General features: G+C 36.2%; 1 protein-coding gene across 3 annotated transcripts in view; it reads left to right on the forward strand.

Moving 5' to 3' along the window:
* Window positions 1-9,605, forward strand: part of MATR3 (matrin 3) — a 48,961-nt gene extending 39,356 nt beyond the window's left edge. For 2 of the 3 annotated variants that reach the window (XM_024752199.1, XM_024752198.1), the window contains 6 exons: window positions 3,980-4,111; window positions 4,444-4,487; window positions 4,595-4,970; window positions 6,368-6,734; window positions 7,230-7,351; window positions 8,402-9,605. In XM_024752199.1, coding sequence (XP_024607967.1) covers window positions 3,980-4,111; window positions 4,444-4,487; window positions 4,595-4,970; window positions 6,368-6,734; window positions 7,230-7,351; window positions 8,402-8,452 — 1,092 coding nt within the window. In that variant the 3' untranslated portion in view covers window positions 8,453-9,605. The remainder of the gene's footprint in view (window positions 1-3,979; window positions 4,112-4,443; window positions 4,488-4,594; window positions 4,971-6,367; window positions 6,735-7,229; window positions 7,352-8,401) is intronic. The other variant, XM_024752200.1, reaches the window with a different exon arrangement.
* The last annotated feature ends 5,351 nt before the right edge of the window (window positions 9,606-14,956 follow it).

The raw sequence follows: 14,956 nt of genomic DNA on the forward strand, positions 1-14,956 counted from the left end.
AGTTTTGAAAAATATTATTTCTCGGAGTGCTTTAAGTTTTTTGTTTCGTTTTGTTTTTTTAATATCCTCATTTGTAGTGAAGAAAGGGTGGGGAGGTAATTTGGCATCCAAGGTGGAGTGGTTCTTTAGCTTATTATAGATAAATTTTCTAGCCAAGTGGTAGTTTTTTAAAAGTCATAGTAGGTGAATTCTATCAAACATTTAGAGAAGAGCTAACACCGATCCTTCTTAAACTCTTCAAAAAATTGCAGAGGGAGGAACACTTCCAAATTTACTATCACCCTGATACCAAAACCAGACAAAGATACCACAAAAGAAGAAAATTACAGACCAATATCACTGATGAAAACATAGAAAAATCCTGAACAAAATACTAGCAAACAGAATCCAACAACATATTAAAAGGATCATACACTGTGATCAAATGGCATTTGTCCCAGGGATACAAGGATTCTTCAGTATACGCAAATCAATCGATGTGATACGCTATATTAACAAATTAAGGATTAAAAACCATATGATCATCTCAGTAGATGCAGAAAAAGCTTTTGACAAAATTCAACACCCATTTATGGTAAAAACTCTCCAGAAAAATGGGGATAGAGGTAACCTTCTTCAACATAGTAAAGACCATATATGACAAACCCACAGCAAACATCATACTCAGTGGTGAAAAACTGAAAGCATTTCCACTAAGAACAGGAACAAGACAAGGATGTCCACTCTTGCCACTCAGCATAGTTTTGGAAGTCCTAGCCACAGCAATCAGAGAAGGAAAAGAAATAAAAGGAATCCAAATTGGAAAAGAAGAAGTAAAACTGTCACTGTTTGCAGGTGATGTGACATAATTTTCTACTCTACATAAAAAATCCTGAAGATGCCACCAGAAAACTACTAGGAACTAATCAATGAATTTGGTAAGGTTGCAGGATACAAAATTAATGCACAGAAATCTCTGGCATTCCTATACACTAACAACGAAAGATCAGAAAGAGACATTAAGGAAACAATCACATTTAACATTGCAAGAAAAAGAATAAAATACCTAGGAATAAACCTACGTAAGGAGGTGAAAGACTTGTACTCAGAAAACTATACAACACTGATGAAAGAAATCAAAGATGACGTAAACAGATGGAGAAATACACCATGTTCTTGGATTGGAAGAATCAATATTGTAAAAATGACTGTACTACCCAAAGCAATCTACAGATTCAGTGCAATCCCTGTCAAAGTGCCAATGGCATTCTTCACAGAATTAGAGCAAAAAACTTTGCAATTCGTAAGGAAGCACGGAAGACCCCAAATAGCCAAAGCAATCTTGAGAAAGAAAAACGGAGCTGGAGGAATCAGGCTCCCAGACTTCAAATTATACTACAAAGCTACAGTAATCAAGACAGTATGGTACTGGCATGAAAACAGAAATATAGATCAACAGTACAGGATAGAAAGCCCAGAGATAAACCCACACACATACGGTCACCTAATTTTCAACAAAGGAGGCAAGAACATACAAGGGAGAAAATACAGCCTCTTCAATAAGTGGTGCTGGGAAAACTGGACAGCTTCATGTAAAAGAATGAAATTAGAACGCTCCATAACACCATACACAAAAATAAACTCAAAGTGGATTAAAGACCTAAATATAAGACCAGACACTATAAAACTTGTAAGAGGAAAACATTTGCAGAACACTCTATGACATAAATCACAGCAAGATCTTTTTTGACCCCCTTCCTAGAGAAATGGAAGTAAAAACAAAAATAAACAAATGGGACTTAAGTAAACTTAAAAGCTTTTGCACAGCAAAGGAAACCATAAACAAGACGACAAGACACCCCTCAGAATGGGAGAAAGTATTTGCAGATGAAACAATGGACAAAGGATTAATCTCCAAAATATACAAACAAGTCATGGAGCTCAATATCAAAAAAAACAATTCAATAAAAAATGGGCGGAAGACCTAAATAGACATTTCACCAAAGAAGACATACAGATGGCCAAGAGGTACATGAAAAGCTGCTCAACGTCACTAATTATTAGAGAAATACGAATCAGAACTACAGTGAGGTATCACCTCATGCTGGTCAGAATGGCCATTATCAAAAAATCTAGGGCTTCCCTGGTGGCGCAGTGGTTGAGAGTCTGCCTGCCGATGCAAGGGACACGGGTTCGTGCCCTGGTCCAGGAAGATCCCACATGCTGCAGAGTGGCTAGGCCGGTGAGCCATGGCTGCTGAGCCTGCGCATCCAGAGCCTGTGCTCCACAACGGGAGAGGCTGCAACAGTGAGAGGCCCGTGGAAAGGGTGTGAAAAGGGAACTCATCTGCACTGTTGATGGGAATGTAAATTGATACAACCACTTTGGAGAACAGTATGAAGGTTCCTTAAAAAACTAAAATTAGAACTATCATATGACCCAGCAGTCCCACTACTGGGCATATACCCTAAGAAAACCATAATTCAAAGAGAGTCATGTACCACAGTGTTCACTGCAGCACTATTTACAATAGCTAGGACATGATCCAAATCTAAATGTCCATCGACAGATGAATGGATAAAGAAGATGTGGCACATACATACAGTGGAGTGTTAACCATAAGAAGAAACGAAATTGAGTTATTTGTAGTGAGTTGGATGAACCTAGAGTCTGTCATACAGAGTTAAGTAAGTCAGAAAGAAAAACGAATACCGTATGCTAACACATATATATGGAATGAAAAACAAAAACGATGAACCTAGTGGCAGGGCAGGAATATAGACATAGAGAATGGACTTGAGGACATGGAGTGGGGAGGGGGGAAGCTGGGGTGAAGTGAGAGTAACATCGACGTATATACACTACCGAATGTAAAATAGTTAGCTAGTGGGAGGCAGCAGCATAGCACAGGGTGATCAGCTCGGTGCCTTGAGATGACCTGGATTGGGATTGGGAGGGAGGCTCGAGAGGGAGGGGATATGGGGACATATGTATGCATATGGCTGATTCCCTTTGTTGTACAACAGAAACTAACACAGTATTGTGAAGCAGTTATACTCCAGTAAAGCTCTATTTAAAGATTAATTCTCAAAGTGCTTTAAGTTTTGTTTGTTTTTTGTTTAATATTCTCATTTGTAGTGAATAAATAAAGTGGAAAGTAAAGATCTTTTCTCTTGCTTGGTTAATAACACTATTTGTTTCCAGAGTTTGCTTCCAAAGATCTTCCTTTGTGTATATAGGTATACATTTTCCCCTTACTTCAAATGGGATTATATCATACTGTTGTTTTCCACAGTATATGATTCCATTGAGTAAGCTGTAATGAATTTAATTTCTTTAGTTGATGGATATTAGAGTTGCTAGTATTTTGGCTGTGCCATTAATGCTGCTGTGGACTTTGTGGCATGTGAATTTATGCATTTGATTGAAGGGTACAATTTCAGAATTGGAATTTTGGATCCTGATACTTGCTTTCTTTAGTTTGATGGTGTCAAATTGCTCTTCAAAAAATACTATTCATTTATAGTCACACCAGCATTGTCTGAGAGTGAGAGCTTTGCAAACACTGGATATTAAAGACTTTTCAAATTATGTGAGTTTAATGGATGGATTAAGTTATGTCATACTTGTATTTCATTTTTAAAATTCACAGTAAGGAGAGCATCTTTTTTTTCTTTTTCGTTAACCCTTTTGTAGCAACATGAGTTTATATCCTTCCAAACTTTTTAATTTTTTGTTATTTTCCTTAATGTATTGTGAGTGATATTTTCTAAGCTTAGTACTTTAATTACTTTTGCAAAAAGACTGCATACGGGTGGTTTAATATTTGGACAAGATACTTTGTAAATCTGACAAATTGCCCTTATTTCACGGGGTGATTTTTAACTCTTACTGCTATCTCTATACTAAAGATTAAATTCTCCTAACAGGTAGAAAAAAATAAGCTCTAAAATTCTGTACAATTCTCTGAAAAATAATGTCTTTGCTAATTTTTTTTTAGGCCTTTATTGAGATGGAGACCAGAGAAGATGCAATGGCAATGGTTGACCACTGTTTGAAAAAGGCCCTTTGGTTTCAAGGGAGATGTGTAAAAGTTGACCTGTCTGAAAAATATAAAAAATTGGTACTCAGGGTATGTAGTATTTGATTCTACTTCATTATAAAGCTTGTTTTCATGCTTTTCAAGCCATGACATTCTTATAAACATTTTTATATGCCAAGAATATAGGATAAATTTTATTTGAACAGAGTTCTGTTAATAAAGTGTTTATTATTCACTGCTCTATTGAAATGTTGATTGTAATGAATTGGTAACTATATTCAGCTTAAATTCTTAGGTATGGTTACAGAGATTGAATAAGCTTAGTTGATATATAAAGGACGGTCATAGTCATTAGTTAATTGGATAATTATACTACAAATTCTAATACATTTATTTAACTTCTGTAAAATTTTGTCTTTTAGATTCCCAACAGAGGCATTGACTTACTGAAAAAAGATAAGTCCCGGTAATTTCCCTTTGTGTGTGTGTCTGTGTCTTTGTGTACACTAGTATATTAAAAACTTTTGTTTTCCAGCTCAGGTGAATTAATTCAGATGTATCTTTTGGTTTCAGGAAAAGGTCTTACTCTCCAGATGGCAAAGAATCTCCAAGTGATAAGAAATCCAAAACTGATGGTTCCCAGAAGACTGAAAGTACCACCGAAGGTAAAGAACAAGAAGAGAAATCAGGAGAAGATGGTGAAAAAGATACAAAGGATGACCAGGCAGAACAAGAACCTAACATGCTTCTTGAATCTGAAGATGAGCTGCTTGTAGATGAAGAAGAAGCAGCAGCACTGCTAGAAAGTGGCAGTTCAGTGGGAGATGAGACAGATCTTGCTAATTTAGGGGATGTGGCATCTGATGGGAAAAAGGAACCTTCAGACAAAGTTGTGAAAAAAGACGCAAATGCGAGTGCTTCAGCAACTGCCAAGAAAAAGCTTAAAAAGGTAAAGGAAGATTATGTGTTGACCTGTTTTAGTAGAAAATGAGATCAGATAAACGTTTCAAATTATATATATTAGGGTCACAGTAAAGAGAAGTCACTTATATTAGGAAAAAATAGATACGAATAATAAAAACATTGAAATCTAAACTCTGCAATAAACAGATTAAATAGGACTAATTTTCAAAAGAAAAATGTCAGTTCACAAAGGGAACTTTTTAGTAATGAAGGAGAAAGACTTAAAACTACATATGATTCTGTTTTGTAGTGGTAGTGTGTAAGTAGTAGTAGGCAGCCTTTATGGTCCAGCTTGTTTTTTAAAAGATGGGGTATGAATTTTACAGTAACTTAACCGACCCAGGCCACTAAAAACCTTTTGTCAAAACTGGTTGAATTTGAAGAATTTTCCTATTAAAGAAATGTAACCTTGATTAGATATTTTAATAGGTTTTAAAACATTTTTTCTTAGAACACATGTCACATATAAGAGCATATAAGGCGAGTATCAATACAAAAATACGTACATGGTAAAAGAATAGTAACTCAAGAGACCCATGGTGTATTGACTACCTATGTTAAGGAGCCCCTTTGGAGCTCCTTAAGTTAAATGGGTCTTGAAATGAGATTTTTATAATCCTATTTCATTGGTTCCTTCTAAGCAGTACTCAGCTACTAGGAAACTAATACCTCCAGTTTTTGATGGCTTGGTCAAAAAAGTTAGTCTTGAGATTCTTTTTTTGGCTGCTATGTTTGCACTCTTAAGAGCTGATAATTATTGAGCGCTTGTTACATGCTGTAATTTTTCCTAAGCTCTGTGTGTGCTGATTAACTGATTCTTATAATCCTATGCCATAGATACTTTGTTATCCCCATTTCATGAATAAGTAGATCGAGATATGTTAAAATTGAGTAGATTGTGGTTATACTGCCTATAAGTGGCAGAGCCAAAATCTAAACCAAAGCAGTCATGCTCCAGAGCTTGATTTTTAAACCACAGTGCTATTTTTAGACTGAATGTTCTCTAAGCAAGGTTTATACCATAAGATACCTTCTTTGAAGGACATCTTTCAACTACCAAATCAGTTCTTCGATACATTCCCTAGCAGCAGAATAGTCTCAGAAAGTATGGAATATGCATGTCCTCATATTTATTTTCTGCTTGTATGAGGCAAGCCTTCGATTATTTAGTTTTAAAACAGGCTAAGGTGTTTTTGAAAGGTTAGTAATTTAGAGGGGAAAAAGGAAGAAGTCAGCTTTTTTTTTTTTTGCTTTTCTTTTTCTTTTTTTTTTTTTTTTTTGAGAAAATGAAGGCAAAGACGCTATCCCTTTCCCTTCAAGTAAAGCAAATGGAAGGGATGCTGCAGGATAATTGTTGCAGAGTAAATTTGTCTTTCTTAACAGCGTCGTTTCCCAGGGAGTATGGAAGGTTTTGTCACTCTAGATGAGGTTGGTGATGAGGAAGATTCGGAACTTCAGAAACTTCGTAAATCGGGCATGGCATTTAAATCTGGTGACAAAAATGATGATGGTTTGGTTGAAATTAAGGTGGACAAGATCGAGGAACTTGACCAAGAAAACGAAGCAGCGTTGGAAAATGGAATTAAAAATGAGGAAAATACAGAACCAGGTGCTGAATCTGCTGAGAATGCTGATGATCCCAACAAAGATACAAGTGAAAACGCAGATGGCCAAAGTGATGAAAACAAGGAGGACTATACAATCCCAGATGAGTATAGAATTGGACCGTATCAGCCCAATGTTCCTGTTGGTGAGATTTAAGGCTTTGTTCTTCCCCTCTCACCCTCCCCAAACTCTTACTAAATAAGATTTTTAAAATTGGTCTTACATAAGCTCTGATAACATTCTTAATTTACTTCTATGCAAAACAGTTTGTAAATCTTAATTGGAACATTCTTTTTTCCTCTTACCCATGTCTCCTGATTTTGTATTATCTTTTGTTACCATTCCATAATATGTTCTCTTTTCTCATAAAGTTTTCTGAGAATTTCACATTGCTTTTTGTTTTGTTTACCTTTTCTATTTCAATATTTTTAAGAGAACAATTAGGTGTGGGACCTTAAATATCAATTAAGTACAAACTACTAACAATGTCATGGTTTTTGTTTTGTTTTAGCTTAGGCTACATTAGACTTGTCACAAATGTTACCTCATTCAAATTATATTGACAGGAAAAAAAAGATTTGAGAACACTATTAAAATCTTCAGTTTACTGAATTTGTAAGAATGTATGTTTGTGTTCTAGGTATAGACTATGTGATACCTAAAACAGGGTTTTACTGTAAGCTGTGTTCACTCTTTTATACAAATGAAGAAGTTGCAAAGAATACTCATTGCAGCAGCCTTCCTCATTATCAGAAATTAAAGGTAAGGCTATATCTAAAAGAGGAGAGTTCTTTAGTGAAAACTAGCAAATCATGTAAGTTTATGGAAAGTACTGTCTGTGGACCCAGCATGCTTTATCCTGGAAATAACATTCTTTATTGATGGGCCTTGAGCAGTTTAATGAATTCTAGAAACATCTGTTAATTAAGCCTCTTTCTAGAAAATACTCTTAACTAAGTGTTGATAATTGAGTAATTTCTAAATTTATAGTTCTAAATGTTATAAATTCTTTGGTATAGTTAAAGTTATTTGAGTATTCTCAAATGGTTGTTAGACTGTGATTTCTCTAATTTGGATATTGGAGGCCTGAAAGCCAGCTTTATAAAGTGCCATATCCCTTCATACTTAATGATTTTTACATTGACTTTAAATTATTATATATTAATAATGACACTTCAGTAAGTTTCATCATCAACAGGATATAAAGATAAAAGGATACATTAAAAAAGCACAACATGGTAAAGCATAACAAATTTGTTTGAATATTTTGAAGTTTGGTGTTTCAGTTAGTGGCTTAAGGACTAAGTATTAAAATAAATAATGGGGAAAAACTTGAAAGTAAGAGTTAAAGAATTCATAATTGTAGATAACACTGATTTATAAAGCAGAGCATTAAGAACAGTGGTTATTTTCAGTGGTAGCAGCAATTTAATATAAATATTTTGTCTGCTTGGCTTAGTGGAAGGGTCATTGAATAAATATATGTCATTTTAACTAAGTTCTTGGGGTGTAGCAGTACTTCTGTGTGGCTGTTATGGTCTTTGATCATCTCTGTAAGTTAGTCTTAATTGCACATTAAATAACTTTCATGTTTTACCGTTTTTCTCCTATGCCTTACTGTGGTGTCCAGTTTAGTTTCATACCTGCCTAATAAGAATAACTGGATCTTAAAAGTATTGATAAGGTTATAGTTAAATTAGACTCAAGTCCCTAAACACGGATAGAATATTTTGTTTTGGAGTTAATCCATTTGTTATGTTTCACTGTGGTGACTTAATCCTTGTAAAAAATTTTTTTCTATTTTCTTTTCAGAAATTTCTGAATAAATTGGCAGAAGAACGCAGGCAGAAGAAGGAAGCTTAAGATGTGCAAGAAGCTTAATGATTTCAAAGAAAATAATGGTTCTTTGTTTTTAAATGTTAACCTTTTTTAAATACAATACAGATAGTTAGAAAACTATTGTACTCTTTTGTTATAGTGGAAAAATAATAGACGTCTGTTCATGTGTTAAGTGTTATAGCAAAAATACATATACGGTTAAGTTAATGAAGAATTGTTTTTGTTTTATCAAAATGGTAACAGACAGAAATACTTGTTAGAGACTGACTTCATATGCTACTTAAGACACTTGCACCACTAAGAAAGATACGTAGAAACATTCAGAGAAGTGAAATTTAGTAGTTCCAAGCTTCAAAGAAATGTCAAAACTTTTGATTCCATTCAATAAAGAACAAAACCAATTGTATTTTTATTACTTTCATCTGAAACATTCCACATTTTAATCTGAGCCTTGCAGACTTTTCATTTGCAGTTCGAAGCATTTTTGGTTTTGTTTCAATTTTTGAGAACTTCATTAATGTGAGATTGGTAATTAAAATGCAGGTGCAGTTTTCTTTTAATGTCATGCTGTTTAGGTAATAAGAAATACTAAGTAATTGGCTTTAGATTTTGTAATTTTTTCCCTAAGTTCCTGCTAGATTTCGTATTCTAGTAGTCAATGTCTTTTTCAGTGAAATGTAAAAATATTCCCATTCTCTTTGACCAGTATTAATTTCTTGAGATATTGCTTGTCACTTGAATCCTGTAGCTGTCATACATCTGGTATAAGCACATTTGATTTTTGAAGTGTGTAGACCATCTCTTCATATTTTCAAGATGTAATTTTACATTTCTGCATTTTAAAAACAGTTTGGCCATAATCTTAGACGCACGCTTCTAATTCATATACTGCATATGTGACCTTTGTGAACAGAAATTTGCATGTATAATCTGTGTTTACTTGTAACTTTCTGGTTATATACTGCTTATATCTGTGGATTCAAGTTTCTGAAGTGAGTACCAATAAAAAAAAAAAACCTAGGCCATGTTCATTGGTTATACATGTTTGAAATGTTAACCAATATATTTGTCAGTTGTGGTTTTTATTCACTGTTACACTTTTTGCATGCTTTAACAAATTATTACATTTTTAATTTAGAGTGTTCTAAAGACTGCTACTAAAGATCTGAGTTTTAAAGCTTTTAGTGCTGGTGGATTTCTTGTTCCTGTTACATAACTGAAAATGGGACTCTTCATAGTTTTTGGGTTTTGGTTTTTTCTTCAGTTTTTTAAGACCTTGCAGTTTTAAGACGTTACGGGTGAGGAAATGGTAAAAGCTCATGTTTAGACATGTCTAAGTATTTAACGATAAAATTGGAAGTAACATGGAATAACAAGAATTGGTTTTTACCAGCCTTTCAAAGTTGCTGGGATTATAGGTATAAGAAATTATTGTCAAACAAATTTTTAATTAAAAAAAATAAGAATTTAAGGGATTCTCTTTGAAACTCTTAGGTCCAAGTGTATTAAAGGATATATATCAAATAGTTGAAAGAAATATTATGATCTACCACTGAGGGGCAGATGACACTTTTTAAAATGTAACATGCACAAAAAATCCTTGCCAGTTTACTTCTGTAGTTTTAATTTTGGCCTTTACTAATTACCCGCTTTTGTTTAACTCCAACTTTTAACTAACAGCAGCTACACAAAGCATTTTGTGTACACAAATCAAGGAATCCCTTGATTGTTTTCTGTCAATGATAACTTTTTTCATAGATCCTACTTTGTTAGATATACCAAGTTGGAGAAAAGAATGTTTAATATCTTCATTTGATAGCATTTGAAAGCAGAAATTCTCATAAATTGCTAGTGATTAATAAATTTGTAACAGCTATTTCCCAGATTACGGCAAACCTTTATTTAAGAGGAATGTTTCCACTTCAACCAGCTATAAAGTTGAAAATTTTCCCACCACCATTTTAGTTTTTAGTTTAATCTGCTGTTAATCCTGGGTAAAGGAAACTTTTTTTTTTTTTTTTTTGCGGTACGCGGGCCTCTCACTGTTGTGGCCTCTCCCGTTGTGGAGCACAGGCTCCGGAAACGCAGGCTCAGCGGCCGTGGCTCACGGGCCTAGCCGCTCTGCGGCATGTGGGATCTTCCCGGTCCGGGGCACAAACCTGTGTCCCTTGCATCGGCAGGCGGACTCTCAACCACTGCGCCACCAGGGCAGCCCAAAGGGAACTTTTGTAAACACCTTCATGTTTGTTTTACAGTTTTCTTTTAACCGATTGTTGATAAATTTGGCATATGAGAGTGACCCTGGTAGGGCTTGAGTTGGCTAGCTGTAGTAGTGTGTATCTTAAAAATAATTTTATTTAAGATTTTATTAATGAGGAAGGTGAATTTCTGGCTATAGAGTACACCAGGAAGTACCTCCTCTAGAAAATGGTATGATTACAAGGACCTTTTAAAGGTTATATCCTTCCTCTGAATTCTTTTACCCCTTAGGGTGATGGGGACAAGTAAAAGGATGTATACCCTATTAAGTATTATGGTGGCATTAAGTTTATAAAAGGGGAAGGGTTCAGATATTTATGCCTCACCTTGTTCACAGTGCGTTTTTGGTGGCTTTGACCTGTAAAAACATCATGAATAAAAATTATGACAAAAGAGGCTCACGGTATGTAGTAGAAATCTGTAGAAACACTACAGATTATATTTTTAAATCAAATTAGTAACAAAATTGGTATAGACAGTTTGGTTAGGATAATATGCACTAGGGCTAGGAGTGAGTAGCTGTGTACTCTTCTTTATTGGTCTCCATCACAGAAAATGGCCTAGGATAGCTGAAAGCTCAAAGTGTTGAATGGTTATGCATTTGAGATTATATTCCCTTGACAAGGACCTTGAGCTGTTTGTTGAGCTGGAGTGCCTCTCCAGTCTGATGCAGGTCCTTTGACTGTCGTGGGAAAGATCAAGATTCTTATCCAACATGGTATGTAAACAAAATGGTTCTGTGAATTCTTTTCCTTTAGTGGTTCTCAAATGTTAGCATGCATCAGAATTACCCGGAAGCTTCATTTAAACATTGCTGGGCCCTGTTCTTAGAATTTCTGATTTGCTAGGTGTAGGGTGGGTATTAATAATTATCCATCTTTCAAGTTACCAGGTGATGTTGATGTCAAGGATAGAGGCCACACTTTGATTGGTTTACCTGTAGCTGAAGTGTTACTGCTAGGCAGTTGTAATCAAACACCTGGTTTAGATAACTGTTGCTTGAAGTACTGGTTTTGCTACTATTAAAAACTAAAAATAAGGAGAAGGTTGGAAAATAATCATTATTTGGGGGCACTCGCAAAGCATTTTTTAAAGAGTCGTTAATGGGAGACACCCATTTCAGAGCCCTAGATACTGCTTTCCCAAGTCAACCCTTTGTCTTGCTTGGAACATTAATAAAATCTTGAACAGCTAATTTACTGAAGTTTCAAGTGAATGGCAAAATGGAAGTAGGTACCTCTCATCACTCCATGTATAATTTGCTGAATTATAAACTTTATAGTTGACACAGGCTAGAGCTCAATTAAGGTACTAGGTAATTTGGAAAAGTTCTGAGGGAGAGGACTGTCAGGTAATGATTAATTTTTAAAAGGCTATATTAATACTTTTAAAAGGCTTTATCTTAAGACTTGTCTTTATCTTAAGACTTTAGCCCTGGCCTTCCTTTGAAGTAGTTCTTGCCTTAGATTTATAATTTCCATAAGTTTCAGAATTCTGCAAAGCCACATGTACAGTAGAGAATGGGAAAATTGAAAGGCAGTATGTTACATGTAGTAGAGAAATGTCAAACGTATCCATGCCAATAGCATTTGTATTGCTGCCATTAGATACAAGTTTAATGATCTTTGAACCATCTTGTCATTGTGCTTCATACATGGCAGCATTGATGTATTGGTTCTGAGGACCTGATCCAAATGGATATACCAAGAGCAGCAGGAATGTCCTACCTTTGACAAGGACAAAATACTGAAGTTTCAGTCATTGCAGCTGACTATCAAAAGTAGGGCCAATTTCTATTTGCTCTATTAGCAACCTTGCTAGGGTTGTTAAGTCACAGCTACTTCCTTGGCAGCTACCAACTATGTTCTTGATATACCCCCCCCCCCCTTTTTTTCCTACACTTTGTATCAAGTTAAGCCCTAGTTCATGCTCTGTGTGCACTCTATTTTGTGGTATGAAAACCTATGGAAAGGAATTGGAGTTTAAATGATTCTTGGTGTAATGGATGGTGAAACTTTAGTGAAGACCTAACTGATTTTCCTGATGGTGGCTGCTTCTGCTCGCAAGTACAAGGTGTGTTTCTGACCCATCTCATTTTAAGTAGCTGGGCTGTGCAAAACCAGCAAGGATGGGCTTGGCTCAGACTGGAAAAGAGGAATTTTTTCTTCCTCTTACCACCCTTCTGCAAAAACCTTTGCTTATTTTACATTTACAACTTTATACAAATTTGATCCTCTTTTTAGGACAGTTTTTTTTTTTTTTTGCGGTACGCGGGCCTCTCACTGTTGTGGTCTCTCCCGTTGCGGAGCACAGGCTCGGGACGCGCAGGCTCAGCGGCCATGGCTCACGGGCCTAGCCGCTCCGCGGCATGTGGGATCTTCCCGGACCGGGGCGCGAACCCGTGTCCCCTGCATGGACAGGTGGACTCTCAACCACTGTGCCACCAGGGAAGCCCATAGGACAGTTTTTTTTTTTAATACACAAAACTTACCATCTTAGCCTTTTTTTTTGCGGGGGGGGATAGGTAGGAAGTGGATTTATTTAGAGAGAAACACACTCCACAGAGTGTGGGCCATCTCAGGAGAGAAAGGCCAGCCATTTTTTAATAACTTGCTTTATTCTGTTAATACCATAATTCACTTAACCAATTCCCTATTGATAGGCTTTTCAGTTTCTTGGTTGTTTATAACAGCTATGAATATCCTTACGTATCTATATATATGTCCGATTTCTTCCCCATACGTGGAGTGTTTGAGTCAGAGGATTTACACGTTCTACATTTTGACAATTCGGGGAGAGTGGGAACCTGTTCATAGCCATCCTACGCCTTCATAACCATCCTCTCCTGATTCCTACTTCACCTTCCATCTCAAGTTAGAATTGTTAGTGCCTGAGACGGTTGAATGTCTGCAGCATTTTAAAACTGCACCTCTGATGGTTCCATTGCAGTGTCTTTCCTCATCATTGGCAAACTTATTAGCCTTTATTGTTGTGATAGTGTTTTCCATTCATAGACCATCATCACCACCATCCAGGCATAGCATAAAATCATGACAGTACCCTGGGCCCATCAGGCTTTCTCAGCCACAATGGTGAACTCACGGTGAGCTGGGAATTGAGATCTATAGCCCCTTTGTGTGAGAAAAACAACATAAGCCTTTGAATGGTTCAGATTAAAATAAGCCAGGATTTAGCAAAGATTATTTTTCAACATAACTTACATAGGTTGTGTTAATAAGTTCCATTTATCTCCATGATTAGCTTTTAAGATTGCCAGAGTCATCTACAGATTAAACTACCTATTTTGATTTTGTTCTCCCTCCTGTTCATGCCTCTTCTAGCCTCGAGTTGATAGTTCCAGGTTTCTTGAATGAATCATGCTCCACAGACCAGTAAAACAGCACCATCTTTCCAGAGCTGTTGGCTCAGCAGGCTTAAGAAAGCCAAGCCCTTCCAGTTTAGGATACAGATCTGCAAATGTGGCCAAAGTGGTTGACCAAGGGACAACTGCCAAACTTTCTTTGGAGCTTTGACTCAAAGCAGTTTTTTTTTTTTTTTTTTGCGGTACGCGGTACTGCATCGGCAGGCGGACTCAACCACTGTGCCACCAGGGAAGCCCCAAAGCAGATTTTTAATGAGTGAAATGGCCCTAGAGAGAAGCCCTCGCTTGGATTCAGGAGTTTCATGGAGGGGACTTTTTTTTCTTTAGTTTTAGCAGTTATAAAAGCTTGTGGTTTTTTAAAGATTCAAGTTGTACAAGAAAGTAAAAAGATAAATCTCAGTCCCTCATTTTACTTCCCCAAGGGGAAGAAGTTAGAAGTTTTTGTGTCCCCTGTCAAATATAATGTATATTCGGAATTTTCTTACACATACTATACACTGTAGCTTGATTAGCATCACTAAAAATATATCGGGACTTGCCAGTGATGAAGCAAGGAAGCATGGATTAGAGTAACGTGTGCGGGGCAGCCCATCCAAGATCATGGACGAGGAAATTCTTGGACCCTTAGGTCTCACCCTTCTATCTTACCTCTGGACAGAGTATTTCCTCCCTTAGCCTGGGCACCATACATATATATATATATATATAGGTAATTTGCGTCTGTGTGTTAAGATCTAGCTTCAAAAAGTGTGTTCCTGAACGTGTATGAGTGCAGGTGCTTGTAGATCAGTTAACATGCCTCTGTGAATTTGTCTTAGTTTATTATTTCTGTGTTATGTTTCTGTGTCAGGATCTCTGGATATGATTTGGTACATGTCACTCGTAGT

Source organism: Neophocaena asiaeorientalis, unplaced genomic scaffold (assembly GCF_003031525.2).
Source record: "Neophocaena asiaeorientalis asiaeorientalis breed wild unplaced genomic scaffold, Neophocaena_asiaeorientalis_V1.1 scaffold204, whole genome shotgun sequence".
NCBI lineage: Eukaryota > Metazoa > Chordata > Mammalia > Artiodactyla > Phocoenidae > Neophocaena > Neophocaena asiaeorientalis.